The sequence below is a fragment of the Trichomonas vaginalis genome, chromosome V (genome assembly GCF_026262505.1).
Source record: "Trichomonas vaginalis G3 chromosome V, whole genome shotgun sequence".
Taxonomy (NCBI): domain Eukaryota; phylum Parabasalia; order Trichomonadida; family Trichomonadidae; genus Trichomonas; species Trichomonas vaginalis.
In genome coordinates, this window is record NC_067207.1 from 21,446,032 (window position 1) to 21,467,979 (window position 21,948).

A 21,948-nucleotide genomic window follows, 5' to 3' on the forward strand; every position below is an offset into this window, starting at 1 on the left:
TATTGAAAATCATCCATTGAAACATTATTTTTAGTATCTCTTTTTGCTTTTTCATCTTGTTTCTTATATGATTCAATTTTATATTTCCAATACTTTTTCGTTAATTCAAAACTTGATTCTATCTTTTCCTCAGGATATTTTTCATTAAGATTAAAGTCTTTATATGCTAAAGCGTAACGAATCATTGAAGCATTTGATGATAAAGAAAGATTATGAAGCATATCAATTTTATAAACAAATGTTTCTTCAATAATTTTATCAATTGGGTCAATCATAATTTCAACATCTTTATTGCAATAATGAATAAAATATTCTAATCTATTCTTAAAATTTTTAGCATCATTGAGATATATTTGATAATCACTATCTGATATAGTTTCTTGAGTTAATGCTGAATAAAATGAATCTTGAGTGAATGGTTCCACTTTATATAATTCTTCTTCGTAATTCTCCCATGTGATGAATTGATAAGGGAAAAAGGATTTAACACGTGATTTATTGTTTCCGAAATCTTGAGTGAATTGATCCAATGTTCCACCCGCTATATAATTTCTGATGTCAATAAATCTCAATTCATATGGAACGTTTGTTTTCTTTACAATGATTTGCTTAAATTGTGAAGATGAACCCAGCATTGATTTTATTTTCCATTTTGCAGTGTTTAAATCACGAAGAATTAAATTTAAATCAAACTTTCCCGAATTAAAACCTATGATATTCACTTTATTAAATTCCTCATCTAGAAGTTCTTTAAATGCTTCCTTCTGTTTTTCATTTAATGTAAGGGACAACAATAATTCATTGTATTGACTCATATTTGATTCAACAACTAATGAACAGGTTGAAAATAAAAACTCAATCCAATCAGAAATAAAAGAATCACTTGAAGTTAAGCAAAAATTCCTCGTATATGTTTTATCATTTAATTTAACCGTTGATGATACCATGAATGGTTTTAAGTAAGCATTCAAAGTTGCACACTCAGAAAGTTGTAATTCTTCTTTAGTCTCTAATGTTTCAAAGTCAAAAGTAATATAATATCTTGTCGGTTTATAATATTCCTGCAAATTGTGAGCTAATAACCACTGATATATCTTCTGTTTCATAATATGTGGTGCATATGGTTGCTGGGTTTTTTGCAATTGAACGTCTTGAATTAATCTTCCATTATTTTCTTTACATTTCTCACAATGCTTTAAAAATCTTCTTTGGTTTTTCCTTTCTGGATCATCGCGGATAGAATAAACTTTTTCTTTACAATATGGACAAACTTTATAGCCGGTGAGTGCTTCAACGTCTGTTATTCTGTCAGCGTGAAGTTTTCCACATGGACTCTGTGTTAATAAAATATTTACTGTTTCAAATTCTGGATCTATCATTATTGATTCCACTAATGGAAAGTCTACCTTATTTATGTCCACGTCTTCTGGTTGAGGATCACAATAATAGAAATCAATATTAACATTTAACATTCTCGCTAATCTCTCACTTTCTGATGAAATGTCAAACCCTTCATATGCATCTATTGCTTCATTTAAATAGCTTCTACGAGTTTTAGGATTAGCACCATCAGGAATGTTATAGAAGCGTTTAAATAACCTTCTACCTTCTGCTCTAATTTGATTATCATTCATTTTAGCTGTTCCGTTTTTGTTCATTTATGTAAGAATAAAAATTAAATAAAAATAAAGTTTATTTATTAAAGTCCGTAAAATGAATTAAGAATACATAAATTTTTATCATCTGCGACGTGACAAATACATTTTAATTTACTCAAGAATGCATACCCTGATACATTAAATCTAATTCCTGTCTTATTTAATTTCACAACTTTGAAAAGGAATGTATGAATAGCTATAAAATGATGAGAAGATGTTTTATGGGTTGCTTCCATTTTTTCTGAAATAAATGAATAAATATAATGTTTATAAGTTTTCATATCTTTTATGTTCTTAATAACGAATGGTATAGACCTTTCAACTTCATCTTCCTTCGGTGCTGTTCTTTCATATGAAACATTATTGGTATCTTCAACAATGAAACCACAATCACACAAAATTTTATAGGTTCCAATGGTTTCTTTTGATATTTTATCTAATAAATCAAAAACTTTATCAACACCTGTGCATTTATTTAAATAATAATTTGTGTAAATATCATGATCTTCTTTTTTAATCGTATTAGTTGCATATGTCACGTTTTTAAGAGCTTTTTTGAATTTCTCAGAATCTAAAGGTGGTGAAAGTAATATACAAGGGTATTCTTCATTATCAATAAATTGTAACTTATGTTTATGAATAAATTTAGTTCCTTCTTCTGAAAGTGTTTCATCTATTTCACCATCTAATAAATTTTGTGTTGATTCTAAGACATAATTTTTATATCTTTCTTCATGAGATTTCTGAACTTCTGATTCTGAAGCTGGGATATTCATTAAACCCTCTACTTCATTTTCAACTTCTCTTAATTCCTTAATTTTTTCATCTATTTCATCTCTTATTTTTTCCAGTCTTTCAATTTCATCATATTCATCATCTTTAATCCGTTCTTCATAATATTCAGGGAAAACATCAGGTTCTTTAGGTTTTTCTTTTTTAGATGTGGGATATAAGAAATTTATAACATCATCTTTATTCATTTTTCCATCATAATCAAACTCATTTAAAAACTCCGCAAATTTTTGACAATTTCTTAAATAATATTTATCAACTTCATAACCCGCCTCCTTTAATATATCCTTTATTTCCTCATTTGTGAATCCCAATTTTTTAACGCTGTTAGTTGTGACACTCATTTCATACGAATTAAAAATAAATTATTCAAAAATGTAAGACATGAATCAAATAATTGATTTCATAAATTCAAATAATCATTAGTTTCAATTTCTTTTTCTCATTTATGAGGTCTTTGATTATGACTCCATTGATTCCATTCATGATTTAAACACTTGTTTTAATTAATCGCGGAATATCTGACATCATCTATATATAGCTTCTTTTATAAAAGATGAAATAAATTATTTTTAAAATTAATGTTAATTATTTTTAATATGTTTATTACATCATGTATGGGTTGAGTGTAAATGTCTTACATTTTTAAATCTTGATTTATTCTAAAACGTAAGAATAAAAACCGTAAGAATCATACATTTTTTACTTCATATGTCAAAAATAATGATACAAAATCGTTCAATATCGTATGAATTCTTACATTTACAAAAAAAGTCACACAACCCGTCATATCCACTACTGTAATCGATTTTTAAGAATTTGATTCATTCTTATATCAACCATCACACACCTTATATACAAATCATTTTAGACATGAGATATTTCATTTTCCGATGTTTTGAGGATGGTCGGATTTCAAAAATGTTGACAAATAGTTATTCCATCCTTAAATACTTCTAAAATTTTATATGTGTAGAATTTCTTATCCTTATGCTTGATTGTTATTTGTTAAACAGAAATATGAATCAATAATTTTGGAGATTTAAGTATTTGAGGAGAATCAAATATAATCCGATGCTTGTTGATTATATTAATATAAAAATAAGAATGTAATTTTGAATATCCGATAAATAATTTTTTATTTTCTTACTTTCTTGAGCGCAGCAATAAGCCTGTCTAAATCAGGATTTGTCTTTGGTGGGAAGTTCATCAATAATTTCAATATTGCCTGTGAGAAATTAGGATTAATCTCAGCTGCTTTCGATAAAAATTCTGCGGAAACTTGTTTGCAAATTGCTGGACAATTTGATGGGAATACATAATTCAAAGCTTTAAACAATACAGAGAAAGTACTAAATACTTCACCTTGTATCATCTTATAGAAAGCCAAGCAAACATTAGAAACTTCTTTGCAAACATTTTCATCGCAAAAAGCCAAATAAAGATATTCATGTAAATTATTAAAAACTTTCGTCCATCTTTCCGCATCATCTTGTCTAATATCAGTCATTAAAGCGGACAACAAGAAGATCTCTTTGTCAATTCTATCAGGTTGAGATTGATTAATCTGGTTCGCCATAGATTCAGCAATATCAACTGTAGAAATTGATTGTATCAAAGGATCAACATTATATGTTTGTCCAAAACTTTCTATACTATAAGGAGTACTTAATAATTCCATTGGATCAGGAAGTAACAATAATAAAGATGCCATTTGTTCTGTTGTCAAAGATTTATCCTTTGCAATTGTTGACAAAACTAAAGCAGCAACAGATCTATTTGCACCTGTAATGATCTCTTTGATTTGTGGTAAAGCTTCTTCAGTTGCTTTAGTGTATAATCCAACGAGTTGTACATCTTTATCTTGATCTCCCGTTGGAGGGAACAAAGGAATCAAAGGAATACCTGCTTGTCTATCAAAATTAATGAGTTTAGTAAGAGCTTGTGGTAATAAGCATTGTGGATCGTTCTTTGAATACCCTTCGATCTTCTGGGCATAGAATTCTGCAAGAGGTTTAGATAATTCAGTTTCTCTTGTCAAAAATGCACTTAAAATTGTGGCTCTTGAATCTTCCGGTGCATGTTCAAGAACATGGTAAAGCAAAATGTGATGAGTGAATGGATCTTGGCTTGGAACTGAGAAAATGAAATCGGCAAGGTCTCCAATTGGAAGAGCTTCCGGTGTTAAAGTTGGAATGAAAAGATCAATGAGATAATCAATTAGGCAAGAACCGTATTCTGGTGGCGTCTTTGGAGCAGCAACTGTTAAGAAGTGAACGATTAAGTCTGGTGGATAATGTTCCAGGAATTGAGCAAGTTGAATCGGATCTGAAAGAGAAGTAATGAATGTTTGGAGAGATTCTGGTGTGATCTCTTTTGTGAGCTCATCAATAGCATTATCAAGTACTTTGGGATCTGAATCTTCAGTTGCTGGAGTATTTGAATTGCGCAACTCCAAAAATCCAGGTCCAGACTTGATAACAGATGCCGATTCGAATGAGATAGGTGTTAAGTCCGATGCAGCACCAGTTCTTTGTACTGATGTTGAGCCAATGAATCTTTGGCGATTTGGTGCTGGTGGAGGTATCTCTGGTTGTGGTTCTGGTGTTTTTGGAATCGTAGGTGGTGCAATTGTTGTAACTTGCGCTTGTTTTCCTTTCTCTTTAGAATCATTCGATGAGAAATTGCCAAGATTTGGATGACTAGGTGTAAGTTTAGTGAAATGTGTATATAATATTTCAATAAGAGTAACAGCCGAACCTTGTTTCCTTTTAATTACTTCATCAATTAAATATTGTTGAATTGGTATTTTATTTTTCTGAAATACAGCAGCTAATTGATTCCAATTGTCTTGGCGCATTTTAGTACTAACGAAGTTTGAATAAGAATGCATTGATACTGTTGGAATATATTTTGCAACGATTTCTGCTACTAAAAATCCACTTGCGAAATCAACTCTTGGATTACTATATGATTGTGAAAGATCTATTGTCTGTAGCCATCTTAATACACTTCTACTAAACGACATCAGAATTCTAACGTATTTATTTTTTTCTCCAAATTTTATTGTTTCTCCAAATCATCTTTAATTTTAAACTTCATTTTATAATGGATTAGTTGTGTGTGCAAAATCTTTTATCATTTTCATACATGATGCACTCCATTATCGATATTATTATATCTCTTTAATAAGATTCAGCTAAAAGAGCATTCATATTTCTGAATTTCTGCATTAAAATCTTACAATTAGATGTTTTTGTTGTCATATTTGGATTTAAGAGTTTATCTAAAAGCAGGCTATATTATGATCTTTTTGAAAATTACGAGTTTCTCACAATTTGACTTTGGATTTCACATAACGAGATTTATCGATTGCTGTAAGGGTTTCGTTTTGCGAAAAAAACGTACAATACGCAATTTCGCTAAAAAACATTTAGCTAGCAATTTCGACCTTTGACTCCACTCAAGACGTCACTTTTTTAATTTTGCGGTATCATATTTTTGGAAAATCTTTATGAATATAAAAAAAAAAAAAAAAAAAAGGGAGTGGGGCCTCCAGGCACTTCGTGCCCTCTAGCCCCGAAGATGTTTAGTATACAATGAAGTATAAAATGAGGTTTTTTTTTGGGTGAAGGGGGCTTCCCAGGCACTTCGTGCCTTCTAGCCCTAAAAATTTTTGAAAGTCGTTGTCGTTGACTTTTCGGTAGAGGACTCAAAATAGTATAACTATGTCCGGACAAGTAAGGGTCTATCGTCGCTACAGAAAAGTTACGGGCGTTCAAAGAAGTATACTTTGAGAAGCCTTTTCTGTCACTTTTTCAGGTAAAAACATTTTATTATATATATAAAATGAATTTTACAAAACCACCGTTACCCTTCTTTGGAAATAAGAGTAGATGTAAAGATATTCTATTGAGAGAACTTAAGAAACTACCGAATGGTCTAACATTTGTAGATTTGTTCGGTGGAAGTTTCTATATATCCCATTTGTGCCATACCGTATTCCCAGACTCAAAGATTATATGCAATGACTTCGACAACTATATGAACCGTCTCAAACATATACCAGACACAAACAAAATATTGAGTGAGTTAAAAGAAAAGATACCTATAGGTAAGATGGAACGTATACCATTAGATAAGAAAAATATTGTCAGAGAGGTTTTGAAAAAAGTAGAATATATAGACTGGGATAGTATATCTGCTAGACTATTATATAGTGGTTCTATAAGAGTTCATGACATTGAAACACTTATGTCAAACGTTTTATATCTTAACTATACAAAGGTTTTCAAAGAGGACATAGAAAAATATATTGAGGGTATAGAGTTTGTGAGATGTCATTGGACAGAGTTGTATGAAAAATTTAAAGACAAGGAAAATGTTTTCTTTATAGTGGACCCGCCGTTCTATAACACATGCGATTTTCAATACCAAGTAGACTGGACTTTGAGAGACTCTTTAGAAACTTTAGACGTTTTACATAACCATCCATGCTTTTACTTTACATCCGATAAAAGTGGTTTGGAAACCGTTATGAGATGGTTAGAAGACATACATGACTATGAGTTTAGATATGACAAGATAGAATATGAGAGAGGTCCTATAAACCGGAGAAAGTGTCATAACAAAGAAATTTTATTGGTAACTAAATGTGGTTTGAAATAGGACTACTTGTTTTAGGTTTTTTCCATTGTGTCATCTATTTCTTTGACGTGGCAGAAAAGTACAGAGAATATGAAGATGAACCGATGCCTGCAAATGTTCAGTATATGTACTCGTAAGAGATATTTTTATCTAATATTAAATGGACGCACAGAACTTAGCGAATGCACAGCAACCCGGACAACCAAACCCAGAGAATATTCCAAATGAAGTTAGAATACAAACTGCAATGGCAAACTATGGTCAAGTGCCAACAGATGTACAAATGCAAACTGCCATGTCAAATGACGCTGCGTTAGGTTTGCCACCATGGTATGCAAATATGAGATGGAAAGAGTTTTATACAAACCCTGAAGTGGGATATAAACAACTCTATGCAGATGACGCGAACACAGGAGTTGACCCAGAGTATGTTTTCTACCAGAGGAGAAATAGAATGTATGAGCTCCAGTTAAAGAATGCTATGGAACTCAACAGGAAACGTAAGAGACTAGGTGGACATTAGATTTTTACATATAGTAAAATGGGTTTCTTCAGTAGTATTGGAAACTTCTTTCGAAATGTTGGAAGAGGTATATGGAATGGAATAAAATCTGTCGGAAGAGGAGTATGGAACGGAGTCAAAAATATTGGTAAAAGAGTAGGTCAGTTCGTTGGTATTATACCTAAAGACCCTGAACCAGAAGAACAAGCTCCTGTTATACAACAGCCTGAACCTGCACCACAGTCTAGTTGGCAACCAAATCCAACACCTCAACCGTATTAAAAAATTATATTTTTACCGTTCGATAGTAGTTGTATATGAAACTAAGTTCTAAGTAAAACGCATGGTATAATGGAACTATTCTCTTTCTTCCATCTGTAGTAAACCATACTTGAAAATCTGAAATACTTCCACTCGGTGGTTCATATAGCTTTGTAGGTTTTTCGTAAAAGTCATTTGCCAAGCATAAAAAAGAGTTTTGTGCACCAGAAAATGAAGCATGAACTATAATAGCATCTGAGTCGAAAACATTTTCATATGTTCCATTAGGGTTTTCGACTTCATAAAAGTCCGGGTGTACTGGATATTCTGCAGGCTGATTTAACATCCTCAAAAATCTATACCATGCCAAGTTGTTATATTTTGTAGAAATATAAACGTTTTCTCCAAGGTCTTCTATTCTATCGATTTTAACAGTTGCATTTTTCCTGTCATATATAATATCGAGATGGTACTCTCCTTCGTCAATGTTATACTGCTTTGCATATTCGAGATAGATATCGTTTATTTTTTCTTGAAAAGCTTGAAGAGTTGTTTCTAAGTTTACAAGCAAACTAACTTGTAAAAGTTTTCCCTGTTCAAATTTCTCATACGTACGTTTTTCTTTGTTATAGTATCGAACTACAAAACCGACCGTAAATGGGAAACCATGTATGGCTTCTGAAATGAACTTCATTCTACGAAAGCCAATAGCTTTTGTGACGGATGGGTCTCTTAGCCATCTTAACGGGTAGTCAAAACGATAGCCTTCATGCTTTACGGTCTCTGTCTCAAACTTTTGACCGACATTCGTAAAAAGTTCATCTAATGGTTTAGTTGTAGCAACTCTAGAAGTTTCCTTTTCTATTGGAAGCATATTTTATCTAGAATAAAAATGTCAAATGAAACAGCGTCTATGAGAGAAATACAACACAACCGACAACTCATTATACAAGCTCTAAATAAGAACACAACAAACTTTTCAAACTATTCTAAGATATCTGAGTCATTGAAAGAAGGAAGCTTAAAACTGACATTAAACCCAATGACAGATGAGTTTCTGTTTCAAGACAACAAGAACCATACTGTTTGTATAAATCCAACAAAAGGAACCTTAAACGAGAAACCTATAAAAGAACTTCTTTTGAAAGCAGATGTTGACAACAAAGCTGACAAAGAGTATGTCATTGAAAAAGTTCAAGAAGAACATGACAGAGCAGATGCAACATATGCAACGAAAGAGGATGTTGAAATGAAAGCAGATAAAACATATGTTGACGATGAGTTAGCATGTGTGGCTAGTGCGTTAGTGAAGAAGGCAGATAAGGAATATGTGGATGAAAAAGACAATGAAATTAAAGAAAGGGTTGAATGGTATAATGAACGGACAACAAAGATTTTAAAAACTAAAGCTGATACAGGATGGGTTTCAGGATGTTTAGACCTTAAAGCCGACAAGAACCATACACATACCATTGCAAATATTACAAACTTACAAGAAACATTAGAGACAAAAGCAAATAAGACTCATACACATTCTATATCTGATATTACAAACTTACAAGAAACCTTAAACACTAAAGCAAATAAGACTCATACACATACAAGTTTTACAACTTTTACAGCAGATGATATTACACTAAACACAACCTTGCCAAGTAAAGGTCCAACAATACCACCGGCAACAAGTCTTGTAGATACTTTGATATCTAATGACAATAGTATTATACATCTAAGACAGGAACTCAATGTGCTTAAACAAATTTTGCCGAATCTTATTTACCCGGTTGGTTCTATTTATACGTCAATGAACTCTACCAGACCAGAAGTAGTACTTGGTTTTGGAACTTGGACTCAAATAGTCGACAGGTTTTTGTATTGTGCAAACTCTTCAAAGGAAACAGGTGGAAGTAAAACGATTTCGGGTGCAAATTTACCTGCACACAGTCACTACGTAAGTTTAACTACATCTCGAGAAGGTGGGCATAAGCATAGATATTGGGATTGGACAGGAATGACAAAAGGTAAAGGATATGATGTTAAAGACAACGTTCAGTTTGCTATAAATTGTTACTTGGATAACACTGAGGTAGGAGGAGACCATACACATTTCGTTTCAGGGTATACGCAAACAACGGGACAAAGTAAAGACTACATGCCACCTTACATGACAGTTTACGCATGGTATAGAAATGCTTAGTCGTCATTTTCAACTTCTTTAGCATATTCGTCAGGAGTTGTCTTATATTTGTTAGGAACTGTCTTTGAAAGTATACCACCTTGAACTTTGACAAGTTTGAAACGAGGTCTGACAATAGTAGTTTTATCTTCTGCTTGCAGTCTGTACATTTTGCCATGTTTGCCTAAAACTTCATAATATTCTCTTGTATACTTTCTTCTATTTTTACGAACACGAATGTGAGTACCTGTCGGGTTCCCATTGTTGTCATAGTCAATAGTATTTTCATATGGGTCGCGTTTAGGTATTTCTATTTTTACTTTGTCACCTTTCTGAAGTTTGAAGCCCGGCATTCTTTCTTGTTTGTCTCTTTTGACTAAATTATTAAATATATAGTCTTTCTCTAAGTCAGGGTTGTTTTTCATTTCTTCGGGGAGTGGTTTCCCAAACCTTTTTGTTTACGGCTATTGTAAATATTTAAAACTTGTCTCATCTTTGCCATGGAGAAATGTCTGTACTTGTCGTCATATGACATTTCATTTGCTTCACCACCTTGTGGTTGGTTTAAGTCTCTTAACATTTTTATACAACCGTCAATGACACCAAGAGCAGAATGGTTTTGGTCGACAATGAAATATTGGTTTACATTTTTTGAACGCAGATAGTTTTTAATATCGTCTGATTTGAAAGAACTTTCACAGTCAGATGTCAGTTTTGTTGGATGGTATTTGTCAACGAATATTGTCAAAGCAGTTTTCACATCTAAAATATTTTTGGACCATAATGGTATGGCTTCACAGTATCTTGTGTTTTGACCGACAAATATTAGCCAGTATGGTGGTCCATCTGTTCTAACTCTCGGAATGTTTTCCAAGATATCCATAAACCAAGCATTTGGTGTTGAACTAAAGATTTTTACCATGAGTGCTTTCTTTGTCGCTTTAGAAACATAGGGGTCCTTGTTTGAATTCGTCATTTTTAACCCATAAGAAATGGGTTTATTTGGCGCGTTAGCAGGAGTTGCATCCAGATTTTTGCCCGCAGTGGGAACAATAGCCAGAGGTGTATTTGGAGTTGGAAGGAAGATTTTGAGTACATTAGGTATACTTAAAGAGAAAGCACAACCTATTATACAAACTGTACAGAAAGGTTGGGATGTAGCACGAGATGCAGCAAATCTTATTCCAAATCCTGAAACAAGAGGAAAAGTTCAAGGATGGATGGACAATGTAGGAAGACAAGCAGGAAACTACTATAACAAAGCAAATGACTACTATAACCAAGCAGGACACTATATGGACCAAGGTGAAAGATTCTTTAACAGAGGATATAACCATGCACAACAGTGGGTAAACAATAACCAACCTCAACCACCCCAAACGTGGGGAATGTAAAATTTTTTACTGAGATGAAATGAACAATACAGCATTGAGACAAATGGGTTCAAGATGGATTTGTCGACTTCCAGCAGTTACACAACGTGTTTGTCAAGTTCTTCCTATACCTCAGGAAGTTTTAGACCGACTTAAAAAACAACAACAACCAGTTGAAAACAAACCAAACTAAAATTTTTTACTGAGATGAAATGACCGAAGAAGTTGAAACGGTAGATTTGACACCACAAACAAAAAGTTCAGAACCATTGTCAAAACCTGTCAAAGAACTTACAGATGAAGAGAAAAATTCAATAATAGAAAGTGCCAGGTCTGGAAATACAAACCCTAACTACAAAGTCACTTTTCATAAAAATGGAACGGCAAGTATCTCAAAAAAGAAACAGACTCTCACAAATAAAATATTGAAGTCTGTGGGAGCTTTCGAGACAACAGATGGGAAAGTATACTTCACTGACCAACAGTTCATTATAGAACATCTCATTGACTTAGAGTCGAAATATTCTAAACTTTACAACAAACACAAAAAGTTGAAAGGAAAACAAAAACAAATGGCATATGATATTTATGAAGATGTTGACGACACAACTGTTCCTGCAAGTGAGGTAAAGTCAGCAGAACCGAAAAGTGACGAAAAACCAATAGAAGAAGAGAAACCAAAAACTGAAGATAAACCAAAACCAAAGTTTAGTTTGGAAACTAAACCAAGTCAACCTTCATTAGCTGGTATGGGTTGGCGTCAAAGACTTATGGTAGTGGGTGGTTATGTTAAGTAAAGAGAAAAAATATTTTTTTATTTTATTTGAAATGTACGCTGAGTTTGTTGGAGAAGACCGTTGGGAAACTTGTTTGTTAGATGAGAAATATGAAATTCACTGTTGTGAGTCATTTGAAGTCAGAAAAAAGGAGACAAAAAGAGTTTTAAGCGAATGGGAGCGAAATGACGGATATACTACTATGAAGATGAGTGGAAAAAACTATCCTAAACATGTTGTCATTGCAACTCATTTTATACCGAACCCTAACAATTTACCTTTTGTAGACCATATAAACCATATAAGAAACGACAATAGACTTGAAAACTTGCGTTGGGTCACTCGTTCTGAAAACAATAAGAACAAAAGCAAAATTGGAGATCTTGTATTCGAATTTGTCGACGAACTAGAAGATGAAACAATTGAAATTACAGACTATGGTAAGCATACGTTTGAGTTTTACTACTATAGCGAAGAACAAGACTCTTTCTACTTTTATACCGGCGTAAACTATAGGAAATTACAAGTATATTTTACTAAGGCAGGCTATGCTTATGTAAACGCTAGAGATACAGATGGAAAATGCGTTCATATACGTCTTAACAAATTCAAGAAGCTATATGGCATACCATTTTAAAACAGTATATTTTTTTATTTTTATAAAAATGCCCCCATATAGAATGGACAGAAAGTCTGCTAGAATAAAAGCAGAGTTAGAAAGATATGGCTGGAGAGTTTCGAAGAATTTTAAATATAGGAAGGGAAGACCCATAAAAGTCTATGACAAACTGGCTGGTCTTCGCTATGAAATGGACTTAGAAACAGCACGCGCCAATTATCCAAACAGACTAGAGAGGTTAGAAGAAGAGCGTCTTATGGACATGCCTTTCGATGTTACTGAACCTCAAGTTGAAGGACACGACGGCTTTGCCAGATTCTATTGGAAACATGACGAACAATTGCATCCTTTGAGAAGGAAAAAAGGAAAAGGTGAAGACGCACATGCTCCCATGGAAAGAACAAGATATGCATATGAGAAGTACCGTGAAGTTAGAAGTAAAATTATATCTGGTCGAACCTTTACAGTAAACTTTGACAAAGGAAAGAACAAAGAAGGCTTCATGGGAGTACTTGCTGCAATTCAAGACGGAAATAAGAAAGGACACAATCTCAGACTAACCGTAACAGATTTAGATGGTCGCATTTACTATGCACATGGCAATGTCACAACAGCCGCACAACTTCTTGACGCTTTCAAGACTACAAAGAGAGAACAAATGTTTGACTCCGACTCAGATATTTTGAATGCAATTGAAGGAATTGCAAGCGTGAAGTTCGAATGGTACCAACCTAACCCTCAAGCAGTCAGACAACATGCTGGATACTTCCCGTTCATAAACAAGTCTGACATTGACTTGACAAGGTATGGAATTTACAATTCAATTGAAACAATTGTCAACGAACCTTGCATTCTTACATGTCTCAGGAACTCTGGTCTTGTTACAGATGAGAAGATGAAGTATCTTGAGTCATGTGTGAAGACAAGGTACATGCTCAGAGGTCAATTGACAAAAATTGCACCGTTGGCAAATGTCAATATCCGAGTCAACATTCCGACTGAGAAAGGTTTTTCACATGACGACTATGTTGTTGACAAAGACTTACCATGGTTGAAGATTGTAATTGTCCACAACCACTTCATGTTGAACGAAAGTCTTACAAACCCATTGTTCGGAAAAGGTAAGTGCAACATTGTCAGAGCTGTTAACATTCTTTTCGAGAAAGGTTTGTTGGAACCAATTCCAGATGACAAGCTGACAGAAACTTTTGTACCAAAAGACGAAACAAACTTTTCATTGTTAGCAAGACCAAAAGTTTTCCAGACAAAGTTCTAGCACAAAAGAAGTACACAGTTCCACAAGGAGTTGGATTGTTCGGATACCAACCTGAACCAGAAGAACTTCCAATGAGGTTGCAAGAACTTCAAGATGCTATAAACAAACTTCCATTGAGACATCCAATCGACGTCAAATTGTATTGGAGAGCTTCTGAGTTAGGTCAGAAGGTTTTATATGAAACAGGTTGCTTTGACGATGTTTATGAGATAACAGGAGAAGTTTCTCAGAAGATAAGAGACTCGCTTGAATTTTCCACAAACTGGACCGATTGGATGCGACAAGTTCGACTCAAACGAAAAGATATACTATGTCGACCTTAACGCTGCGTACATGAGGTTTGTCCAATATATTCCGACTGGAATTCCAAACGAAGATGGTGAGTTCCCAGGAAGGAACTATACAGTTGGAAAAGTCATACAACAAATGTATGATATTAGGAAAGCTTCAAACCCCAAACTTGCAATGACACTCAAATTGCTTATGAATTCGACATGGGGATATTCCATTAAGAAACCTCAAAAGATGAAGAGTAAACATTATGAGAAGGTCGACAACTTTGTTGAAAGGTTTTCTCCTTTTGTTTTGAAGTACGAGTTCACTCAAGGTCAAAGTGGCTTAGTAACCACATTAAAACCTATTGTCGAACATTGGTCTTACCCTCAGTTCGCAAAAGCAGTCCTTGACAACTACAACAAATTCTTCTCAGAGGTCAAATCGAAAGTTGTGGTTTACTATGAGAACATCGATGCACTCATGACGAACGAAGAAGGCTATAACAAACTCATTGAAATGGGCATGGTCGGTGAAAAGATGGGTCAATTCAAATTGGACAAAATTTTCACCGAAGTTCATGTAATATCGAAAAGGAAATACTGGGTATACTTGAAGACGGCACAGAAATAAAACATTGCATGAAATAAAACATTGCATGAAGTAAAACATTTTTTCAAAAAAATATTTTTTTATTTTATTTGAAATGTACGCTGAGTTTGTTGGAGAAGACCGTTGGGAAACTTGTTTGTTAGATGAGAAATATGAAATTCACTGTTGTGAGTCATTTGAAGTCAGAAACAAAAAGACAAAAAGAGTTTTAAGCGAATGGGAGCGAAATGACGGATATGCTCTTATGAGGATGGGTGGAAAAAACTATTTTAAACATGTTGTCATTGCAACTCATTTTATACCGAACCCTAACAATTTACCTTTTGTAGACCATATAAACCATATAAGAAACGACAATAGACTTGAAAACTTGCGTTGGGTCACTCGTTCTGAAAACAATAAGAACAAAAGCAAAATTGGAGATCTTGTATTCGAATTTGTCGACGAACTAGAAGATGAAACAATTGAAATTACAGACTATGGTAAGCATACGTTTGAGTTTTACTACTATAGCGAAGAACAAGACTCTTTCTACTTTTATACCGGCGTAAACTATAGGAAATTACAAGTATATTTTACTAAGGCAGGCTATGCTTATGTAAACACTAGAGATACAGATGGAAAACGCGTTAAAATACTTCTTAACAAATTCAAGAAGCTATATGGCATACCATTTTAAAACATTTTTTAAAACAGTATATTTTTACATATATGAAATGCTTCAGGTTGAAAAACAAAGAACAAAAGTAGCAGATACAAAACCGTTAGACTATATCTTCACAAATGCCGGTAGGACTATATCAGATGAAGAAATTTCATCCCGAGCTTACAGGTTTGACTATCCAATTCGTTGGCTTCAAAGTCCTTCAGATGCAAAGGCAATAGGATTTAGAAGAGTTTTGTTTTCAAATAGAACGAACGCCTTCATGTTCGCAGTATATTTTCATGGTCAGTATAAAGGTTCTGATGGTCTAATAGAAAAATTTGATGAAATGAAAATCTTTACAATTCGTTCAGACGAAAGTCTTGAGAAAACTCTAAATGACTTCCAAACTCAAATAAACAAATACTACTGGGAATTTCAAGAAAAATACCACTCTTTACTAAATGGAACATACTATCTGAAACTAGAATATAACAAGATGAACTCCACCGTTTCATTTCAAAAGATTGAAATTAACCCTCCAAGAGATACAGAGTTTTTATATTGGGAGTAGACAAACGTTCTTGGGCACAATTTCTTCGGTTACTAAACCAGAACGAACCATTACCACCAGATGGTCCATTTAATTTTATACTTCCACCAGCAGATTTGACAGTTTATAGAAACGTGTTTGACCCTCAAAATGTCATGTGTCATGCAAGTTTCAGTTCAAGCAACAACAGTTTTCTTTGTATCGGTAAGGACTTTTATGACTTTGCTTCTAAATTCTACGAACCACCTAGTAACAGTTTCTCTGACTTTCAAGTTTGGTTCACAACAAACGGTGTGCAGCATATTATTCCATTGTACTATGACTTTTATCTCGAATTGTCTTTCATATACAACTACGGAAAAGTGCTGAAAAAGTATTGAAAAATGAGTTTTGGTTAGATGGTTTTTAGGTGGAACCAGGTCACCAGGTCACCAGGTCACCAGGTCAAATGAACTTCTCTGAAAAAATGAGACAACATGACATTTTGACAACAACACAGGAAATAAACTTCATCTTCGTAAATGTTTTGAAGAACTGAAGTGTGCCTATGTGCCCATGTGTGCCTAGGTCAACTAACATCTTTTTGAAAATGGTGACAACATGACATTTTGACAACAACACAGGAAAATGTCAAGACTTCTTCATCGTATATGTTTTGAAGAACTGAAGTGTGCCTATGTGCCCATGTGTGCCTAGGTCAAATGAACTTCTCTGAAAAAGTGTGACAACATGACATTTTGACAACAGTCCAGGAAAATGTCAAGACTTCTTCATCGTAACGAGTGTAAATGAACCAAAAATATATTTTAGGTGAAGTGGTGAGATCTCACCCGTTTTCTCACCTGTTTTCTCACCCTCTTGAATTTTCATGAATTTCCTTAAGATAGAAAAAAGGTGAGTTAGTATTTTTAAAAAAATATTTTTTATTTTTATTGTAAGAACATGTTAGCAACAACAGCAACAAACTCGTTAGTCATGAACCCAACATCTATGTTAGTAGAGATGAAAAGCTTCATTCCTTCTTCATATACTTTCGAAACAGAAATCCAGAAGATAAAGCAGGAACTTCTCCAAGGAGATTTAGATTGCACTGCAAAAGATGAAACAAATGAAGAATATCTTTATGAAATGCAGGATATTATTGACCATCTACCTAAACTTCCTGAAATCCAACAAACAAAAGCTCACTATTCCAGAATTCGATGAAATAGAAGTCAAAGCAACTGACTCAGTAGAAATAAAAGAAGTTCATACGTAAGGTAAACTATGAGTTTCTTGGATTCATTGCAACCACAAAGTCATGGACAAAGACTGCGACATGTTATATAGAACATCTCTGACATATATAAATCTGGGGAGTTTAAGACTACGACAACTTTGTTTCGTTAGTTGCTGAATGTGTATGGCAGATAAGAGATGAAGATAGAAGAGGTAAGGTATGGAACCAACAGATAAAACCCGCAACTTTTGAGTTAAAGAAAACATTGACGCCTTAGTTGTTTAGCAGGTAAGGTTTCAGAATATAACGCAAAAATGAACCCAAAATGTAAAGCAGCAATGAGGAAATATAACTACTCCGTCAAAGAGATAGAACGTATGCGAAAGACTACGCTGACTTAAAGAAAGAAGCAGAGAACCAGCAGAAGATAAAATGGACATGTTTAGCATTTCTGAAACAAAAACTATCCAACTGCTGACGATTTCCTTCTTTCAGATGTCGAAGAAATATAAAGAAACCTTCGGCATTGTTAAAACATTCGATGTACTGACAGAGGAAATCGAAGCCACAAAACTGTAGGATTTCAAATATACATCGTACAATTCATGTAAGACGCTTGTGAAAACTTGGGTATTTTTTTTTTCTTATGAAGTTATTTTTTTCTAACTAGAACTTCCCTTTTACAGTTATATCGTTTCTTTTTTCGGCGGCACTAGCGTTCCACCTTACTCAATATAACCTTAAATATTTACAAAACCAGTAACGTATATTTTACAACACAAAACGACAACACTCACTTAACCTTAAATATTTACAAAGCCGCCAACCACTTCATCTCACCAACATTTTCGCTAACGACTTCACTAATGAAAAAATAAACGTTCTCACTAACGTTCCCACTAATGTTCTCATTTACAAAAGTATTGCAGCGCTTCCCATTGCTGTGCTTCACATAACAGCTCAATAATCTTCTGACTCACTTTCTTCTTCATATAGGGTCAAAATCACTGTCTATAGTTTATACCTGTAAGTTTTGACAAAGCTAATGAAACACGTTTACCATTTGTATCTATTGCTTTTATATATCTCCCATTATGTTTGTTGTCATAAACGCTCAAACTAACTTTACCCTTTCTCCCTCGTATCTGATAGAATGTATTTTCACGAGGAACGAAGAACAAATTCTTGAACTCATGACCGTTGTAGTTTGTTATCTCAATAGTTTCTTCGTCATTTACATCCAAATAAAATAAAAATAAACTTTTAAAAAATAAACTTAAAAAATTAATGATATCACCACCCTCACACGTATGAAAAACATAGCACAAAAATAAATTTAGGTGAAGTGTGAGATCTCACCTCTTTTTTCACCTCTTTTTTCACCCACTTAATATTCATTGCTTTATAACTCTCTTCCTTGGTTTCTTTTTTAGTTGCTTTCTTCACGTCTGTCTCCAACTTGACTGTCTTTCTTCTTCGTCCGTAATGATACCAGTTACTTCCACCAGTCAATGGGTCAAATGGTCTTTCGTAAGGGTTTCCATACATTCCATAGGGACCATACGGAAGAACTTACTGGTGGAGAAGAAACATTTTCTTTAGTTCCATCGAATCTATTTAAAATGCATTGTTTCACCTTTCATCTGGTCATTAAAGTCTTTGCGTGTTTTTGCAAACTCATCGTCCTTTCCTAAAGCATTTTCTGACTCAGTCGCAACCAAATTAGATGCTTTATTTATGAGCCCTATTTTATTTAATCTTAACTTCTTTGCAACCCAGCCTCCAATCTTTCCTTTTATTTGCATCTAATGTCTTCGAAACCCTTCCTCCACTCATTTTATTTACTGCGTCATAAGCTCCAAGTGCTTTTGCTCCAAATGCTAATGCTTTTTTTCCCATTGCGCCTAAAGCTGCCCAAGCTACCATTTACACCATATTAAAATCATCTCTCTTCAATATTATCTCATAAAAGTTCTCGTTACTGGAGAAAGTCAATGAACATAAGCGTTCTCACGTGCTTCGCCCGCACGCTTTGCGGTCTATCTAACTCTTCTCTTATTCATCTATACGCTTCAAATGTCTGAACAATTGCTAACATCTTCTACAACAGTTATTTCATCATGAATGACCTTCAAGAACAAGCTCATTTAATATGCTATTAAAATCATCTCAATAATGAGTCCATCCTTTCCGTCTTGCGGTAGCACAACATCTTTCATTGAAGAAGGTTCGACAAGTCTTATGTTAAACTTACTGACAAAGTTTGTTTATACTATAATGCTTTGGCGGCGAATACATGTAGTTTGAAAGACATAATATAGATTCTTCAGCAAATTCACTTATACTGGATTTTATAACAATGTCTCACGAGACCAAATACCACCAATTGACAATCTTGTAAGCAATCCTGCTGAACCTTCTACTGTAAACGTCGATGGTAACATTCCACGAAGGTCATCTATTGACATCTTTGAGTCACAGAATTTAAAGATTTTCTTAAAGCAATCGTCATTATCTAACCATGCAATAGCTTTGAAGTTTTCATTCGAAATATACATCTGCTTCATTAAATGTAAAACCTGACTTCTTTGCAGAGATGACTTTAAAATCTATTGAGTTTGTTTCAAAATTATATGCTATGGTAACTTCTGAAGGTAATGGATGTCCTTCCGCAGTCAGTTTTTCTCTCACTACCGTTTGAAGCTTTGTGTTATTAAAAACTTTTCATGTCATCTCCTGTATCTAAGTTCACATACACAGCAACAGAGGAAACTATCTTGCTTCTTTGTTTCATCATTATATCTCAAAACATTAAAGTTCTTCAATAATATTGTTCTTCCTGCTGGAATACTTCGAACCTGTCTGATTTCAATAGCTTTCTCACCTCCTACATACTCTACCAGTGTCTTGGTATTTTCATAAGATATACTGACTTTTCTTGAATTTTGGTTGGTTTCATCATAACGTGTTCATAGTATATCTTTATACTCTTGTCAGTTAGACTCGGTGCTTTCTGAATATTTCTGACTTGCATTTTAATGGAGATAAAATGAAGCATTTATATACATGACGTGATGAAGACATGAATGAACATCAGACAAACTTAACTCTTCTCTCATTCTTCCTTCAGTAAAGGACTATAGATTCTGTCTCAAATTGTTTATCTTTATTGTGGAAAGATGGTTCAGTAAGACATTTAACCTCATTCGTCATATACTCATACAGAACGTTTAGGAAATGACTCATATTATGACCAAATCATTATATCAGCAACTTCAGACTCTAGGACTCAACAGCGAAAAATCTTTATGTCAAAAGTTTCAAGCCTCTGTCGTTAAGTTCCAGACAGTGAACTCATTGAATTTCTTCAACGTTACATTCGACGTAAGAGGAATATTATGCCATCGTTGAATTTATACAGTCAGAATGCAAAAGACTTCTGAGGAGATGGAAAGAATTATTGACAAACACCACTTACGTCAATACTCAGGAGTTTACGATATGAAACGATCTACAAACTCATTCTGTCAAAACTTTTCAAAATACCCCTTCAAAAAATATCCATCAACACTTTATTAGTTTGTGACGACTTTTCGCCGGAAAAGGTTTAGTGTCAAAACCAGACTCACCATTAGCTAACATCATAACTAAAGTCAGACATTACCACTAACTGTAGCAATACTTATGCAAACATTGGCCGTTCCTTGCTATTAACATAAAACGTCTCATAACTGACTTCGTTATCTTTCAAGGTTTTCTCACGCTATGACATTGAACTCATTTGGAAACAGTCAGGTATAACATTACCTTTTGTGAAGACAATTTGTAGATACATATGACTACACTCTTCTCCTTTCATACCTTTGAGATCTCATATCCATGACCAATACCATAAGATCTAAAAATATTCCATGGGAACGACCAACATTGTTTTAAAGTTAACCTTCAATTGACTGATGGTAACAAATTCCATGCATCTCGTCGCCATTTCTGTTAATATTTTGCTGTCATTCATATCATCCACTTCCCCATCCGTTAGCATTTTGAGGATATGCGTTTAGAATAGCTGTTCTTAAATGAAGGCTTTTCACCTTTGAGAGCATAAACTCTATAACTTTCTGCATACTTTATGTTTGAACCTCCTGAGCCATCATTGACATAAATTTTTATAGGCTTCCACCCTTGTTCATGTTCCTGCTTCTTCCCTTAGCTCTTTTGTTTCAGTAGTTCTACATCTTTATACACAGCTCCTCCTGTCTCATGCAATTCAACAATATTTTCATTCGTTAGCTTTACATTCAAACCCTTGTCGAGTATATTGTTCATTTCATACATATAAAAGGTTTTTATTCTATATGAAATGAGAAGCAAATCCATCTTAGCTGGTGCCGTTTAATGTTCCAATTTGAACCAACATCAAATTGTGACTCACGAACGACAAACAATATTGTCATAAAGAACTATAGTTCAGAGGTTTGAAAGAAAAAAAACCAGAACTGAAATCCGTGATTTAAACTCAGCTCAAACGCTAACGCTACATCAGATGTTAAGTTAGAGTTTATCTCTCT

At 33.9% G+C, this 21,948-nt stretch overlaps 8 protein-coding genes and 2 pseudogenes across 10 annotated transcripts, besides 3 other annotated features; 7 read left to right on the forward strand and 3 right to left on the reverse strand.

The window, feature by feature from the left end:
- Positions 1 to 2,900: part of a mobile genetic element that runs on past the window's edge.
- TVAGG3_0378190 (uncharacterized protein) lies at positions 692 to 1,658 on the reverse strand (the record flags this gene model as incomplete). The annotated part of the gene is made up of 1 exon (XM_051232003.1): positions 692 to 1,658. A coding segment is annotated over one exon (967 nt), but the record flags the coding sequence as incomplete, so codon positions are not given.
- A 663-nt stretch (positions 2,901 to 3,563) lies between the features above and the next one.
- TVAGG3_0378210 (sperm protein CH-like domain-containing protein) lies at positions 3,564 to 5,484 on the reverse strand (the record flags this gene model as incomplete). Its single annotated transcript, XM_001318991.1, has 1 exon — positions 3,589 to 5,478. One exon carries the CDS (start codon positions 5,476 to 5,478, stop codon positions 3,589 to 3,591), a length of 1,890 nt encoding a protein of 629 aa, XP_001319026.1.
- A 2,154-nt stretch (positions 5,485 to 7,638) lies between these two features.
- Positions 7,639 to 7,881, forward strand: TVAGG3_0378220 (serine threonine-protein phosphatase family; the record flags this gene model as incomplete). Its single annotated transcript, XM_051232004.1, has 1 exon — positions 7,639 to 7,881. One exon carries the CDS (start codon positions 7,639 to 7,641, stop codon positions 7,879 to 7,881), a length of 243 nt encoding a protein of 80 aa, XP_051101734.1.
- A 4-nt stretch (positions 7,882 to 7,885) lies between these two features.
- TVAGG3_0378230 (uncharacterized protein) lies at positions 7,886 to 8,734 on the reverse strand (the record flags this gene model as incomplete). The annotated part of the gene is made up of 1 exon (XM_051232005.1): positions 7,886 to 8,734. One exon carries the CDS (start codon positions 8,732 to 8,734, stop codon positions 7,886 to 7,888), a length of 849 nt encoding a protein of 282 aa, XP_051101735.1.
- A 237-nt stretch (positions 8,735 to 8,971) lies between these two features.
- Positions 8,972 to 17,886: a mobile genetic element.
- On the forward strand, positions 11,450 to 11,602 carry TVAGG3_0378250 (uncharacterized protein; the record flags this gene model as incomplete). The annotated part of the gene is made up of 1 exon (XM_051232006.1): positions 11,450 to 11,602. One exon carries the CDS (start codon positions 11,450 to 11,452, stop codon positions 11,600 to 11,602), a length of 153 nt encoding a protein of 50 aa, XP_051101736.1.
- Positions 11,622 to 12,206, forward strand: TVAGG3_0378260 (phage tail repeat-like family; the record flags this gene model as incomplete). The annotated part of the gene is made up of 1 exon (XM_051232007.1): positions 11,622 to 12,206. The coding sequence occupies one exon, from the start codon at positions 11,622 to 11,624 to the stop codon at positions 12,204 to 12,206; it is 585 nt and encodes a 194-aa protein (XP_051101737.1).
- Positions 12,238 to 12,822, forward strand: TVAGG3_0378270 (His-Me finger endonucleases family; the record flags this gene model as incomplete). Its single annotated transcript, XM_051232008.1, has 1 exon — positions 12,238 to 12,822. The coding sequence occupies one exon, from the start codon at positions 12,238 to 12,240 to the stop codon at positions 12,820 to 12,822; it is 585 nt and encodes a 194-aa protein (XP_051101738.1).
- On the forward strand, positions 12,866 to 14,986 carry TVAGG3_0378280 (annotated as a pseudogene). The gene has a single exon. A coding segment is annotated over exon 1 (2,121 nt).
- TVAGG3_0378290 (His-Me finger endonucleases family) lies at positions 15,060 to 15,644 on the forward strand (the record flags this gene model as incomplete). The annotated part of the gene is made up of 1 exon (XM_051232009.1): positions 15,060 to 15,644. The coding sequence occupies one exon, from the start codon at positions 15,060 to 15,062 to the stop codon at positions 15,642 to 15,644; it is 585 nt and encodes a 194-aa protein (XP_051101739.1).
- TVAGG3_0378300 lies at positions 15,682 to 16,411 on the forward strand (annotated as a pseudogene). The gene has a single exon. A coding segment is annotated over exon 1 (730 nt).
- Positions 17,887 to 18,084: 198 nt separating the features above from the next.
- Positions 18,085 to 21,948: a mobile genetic element.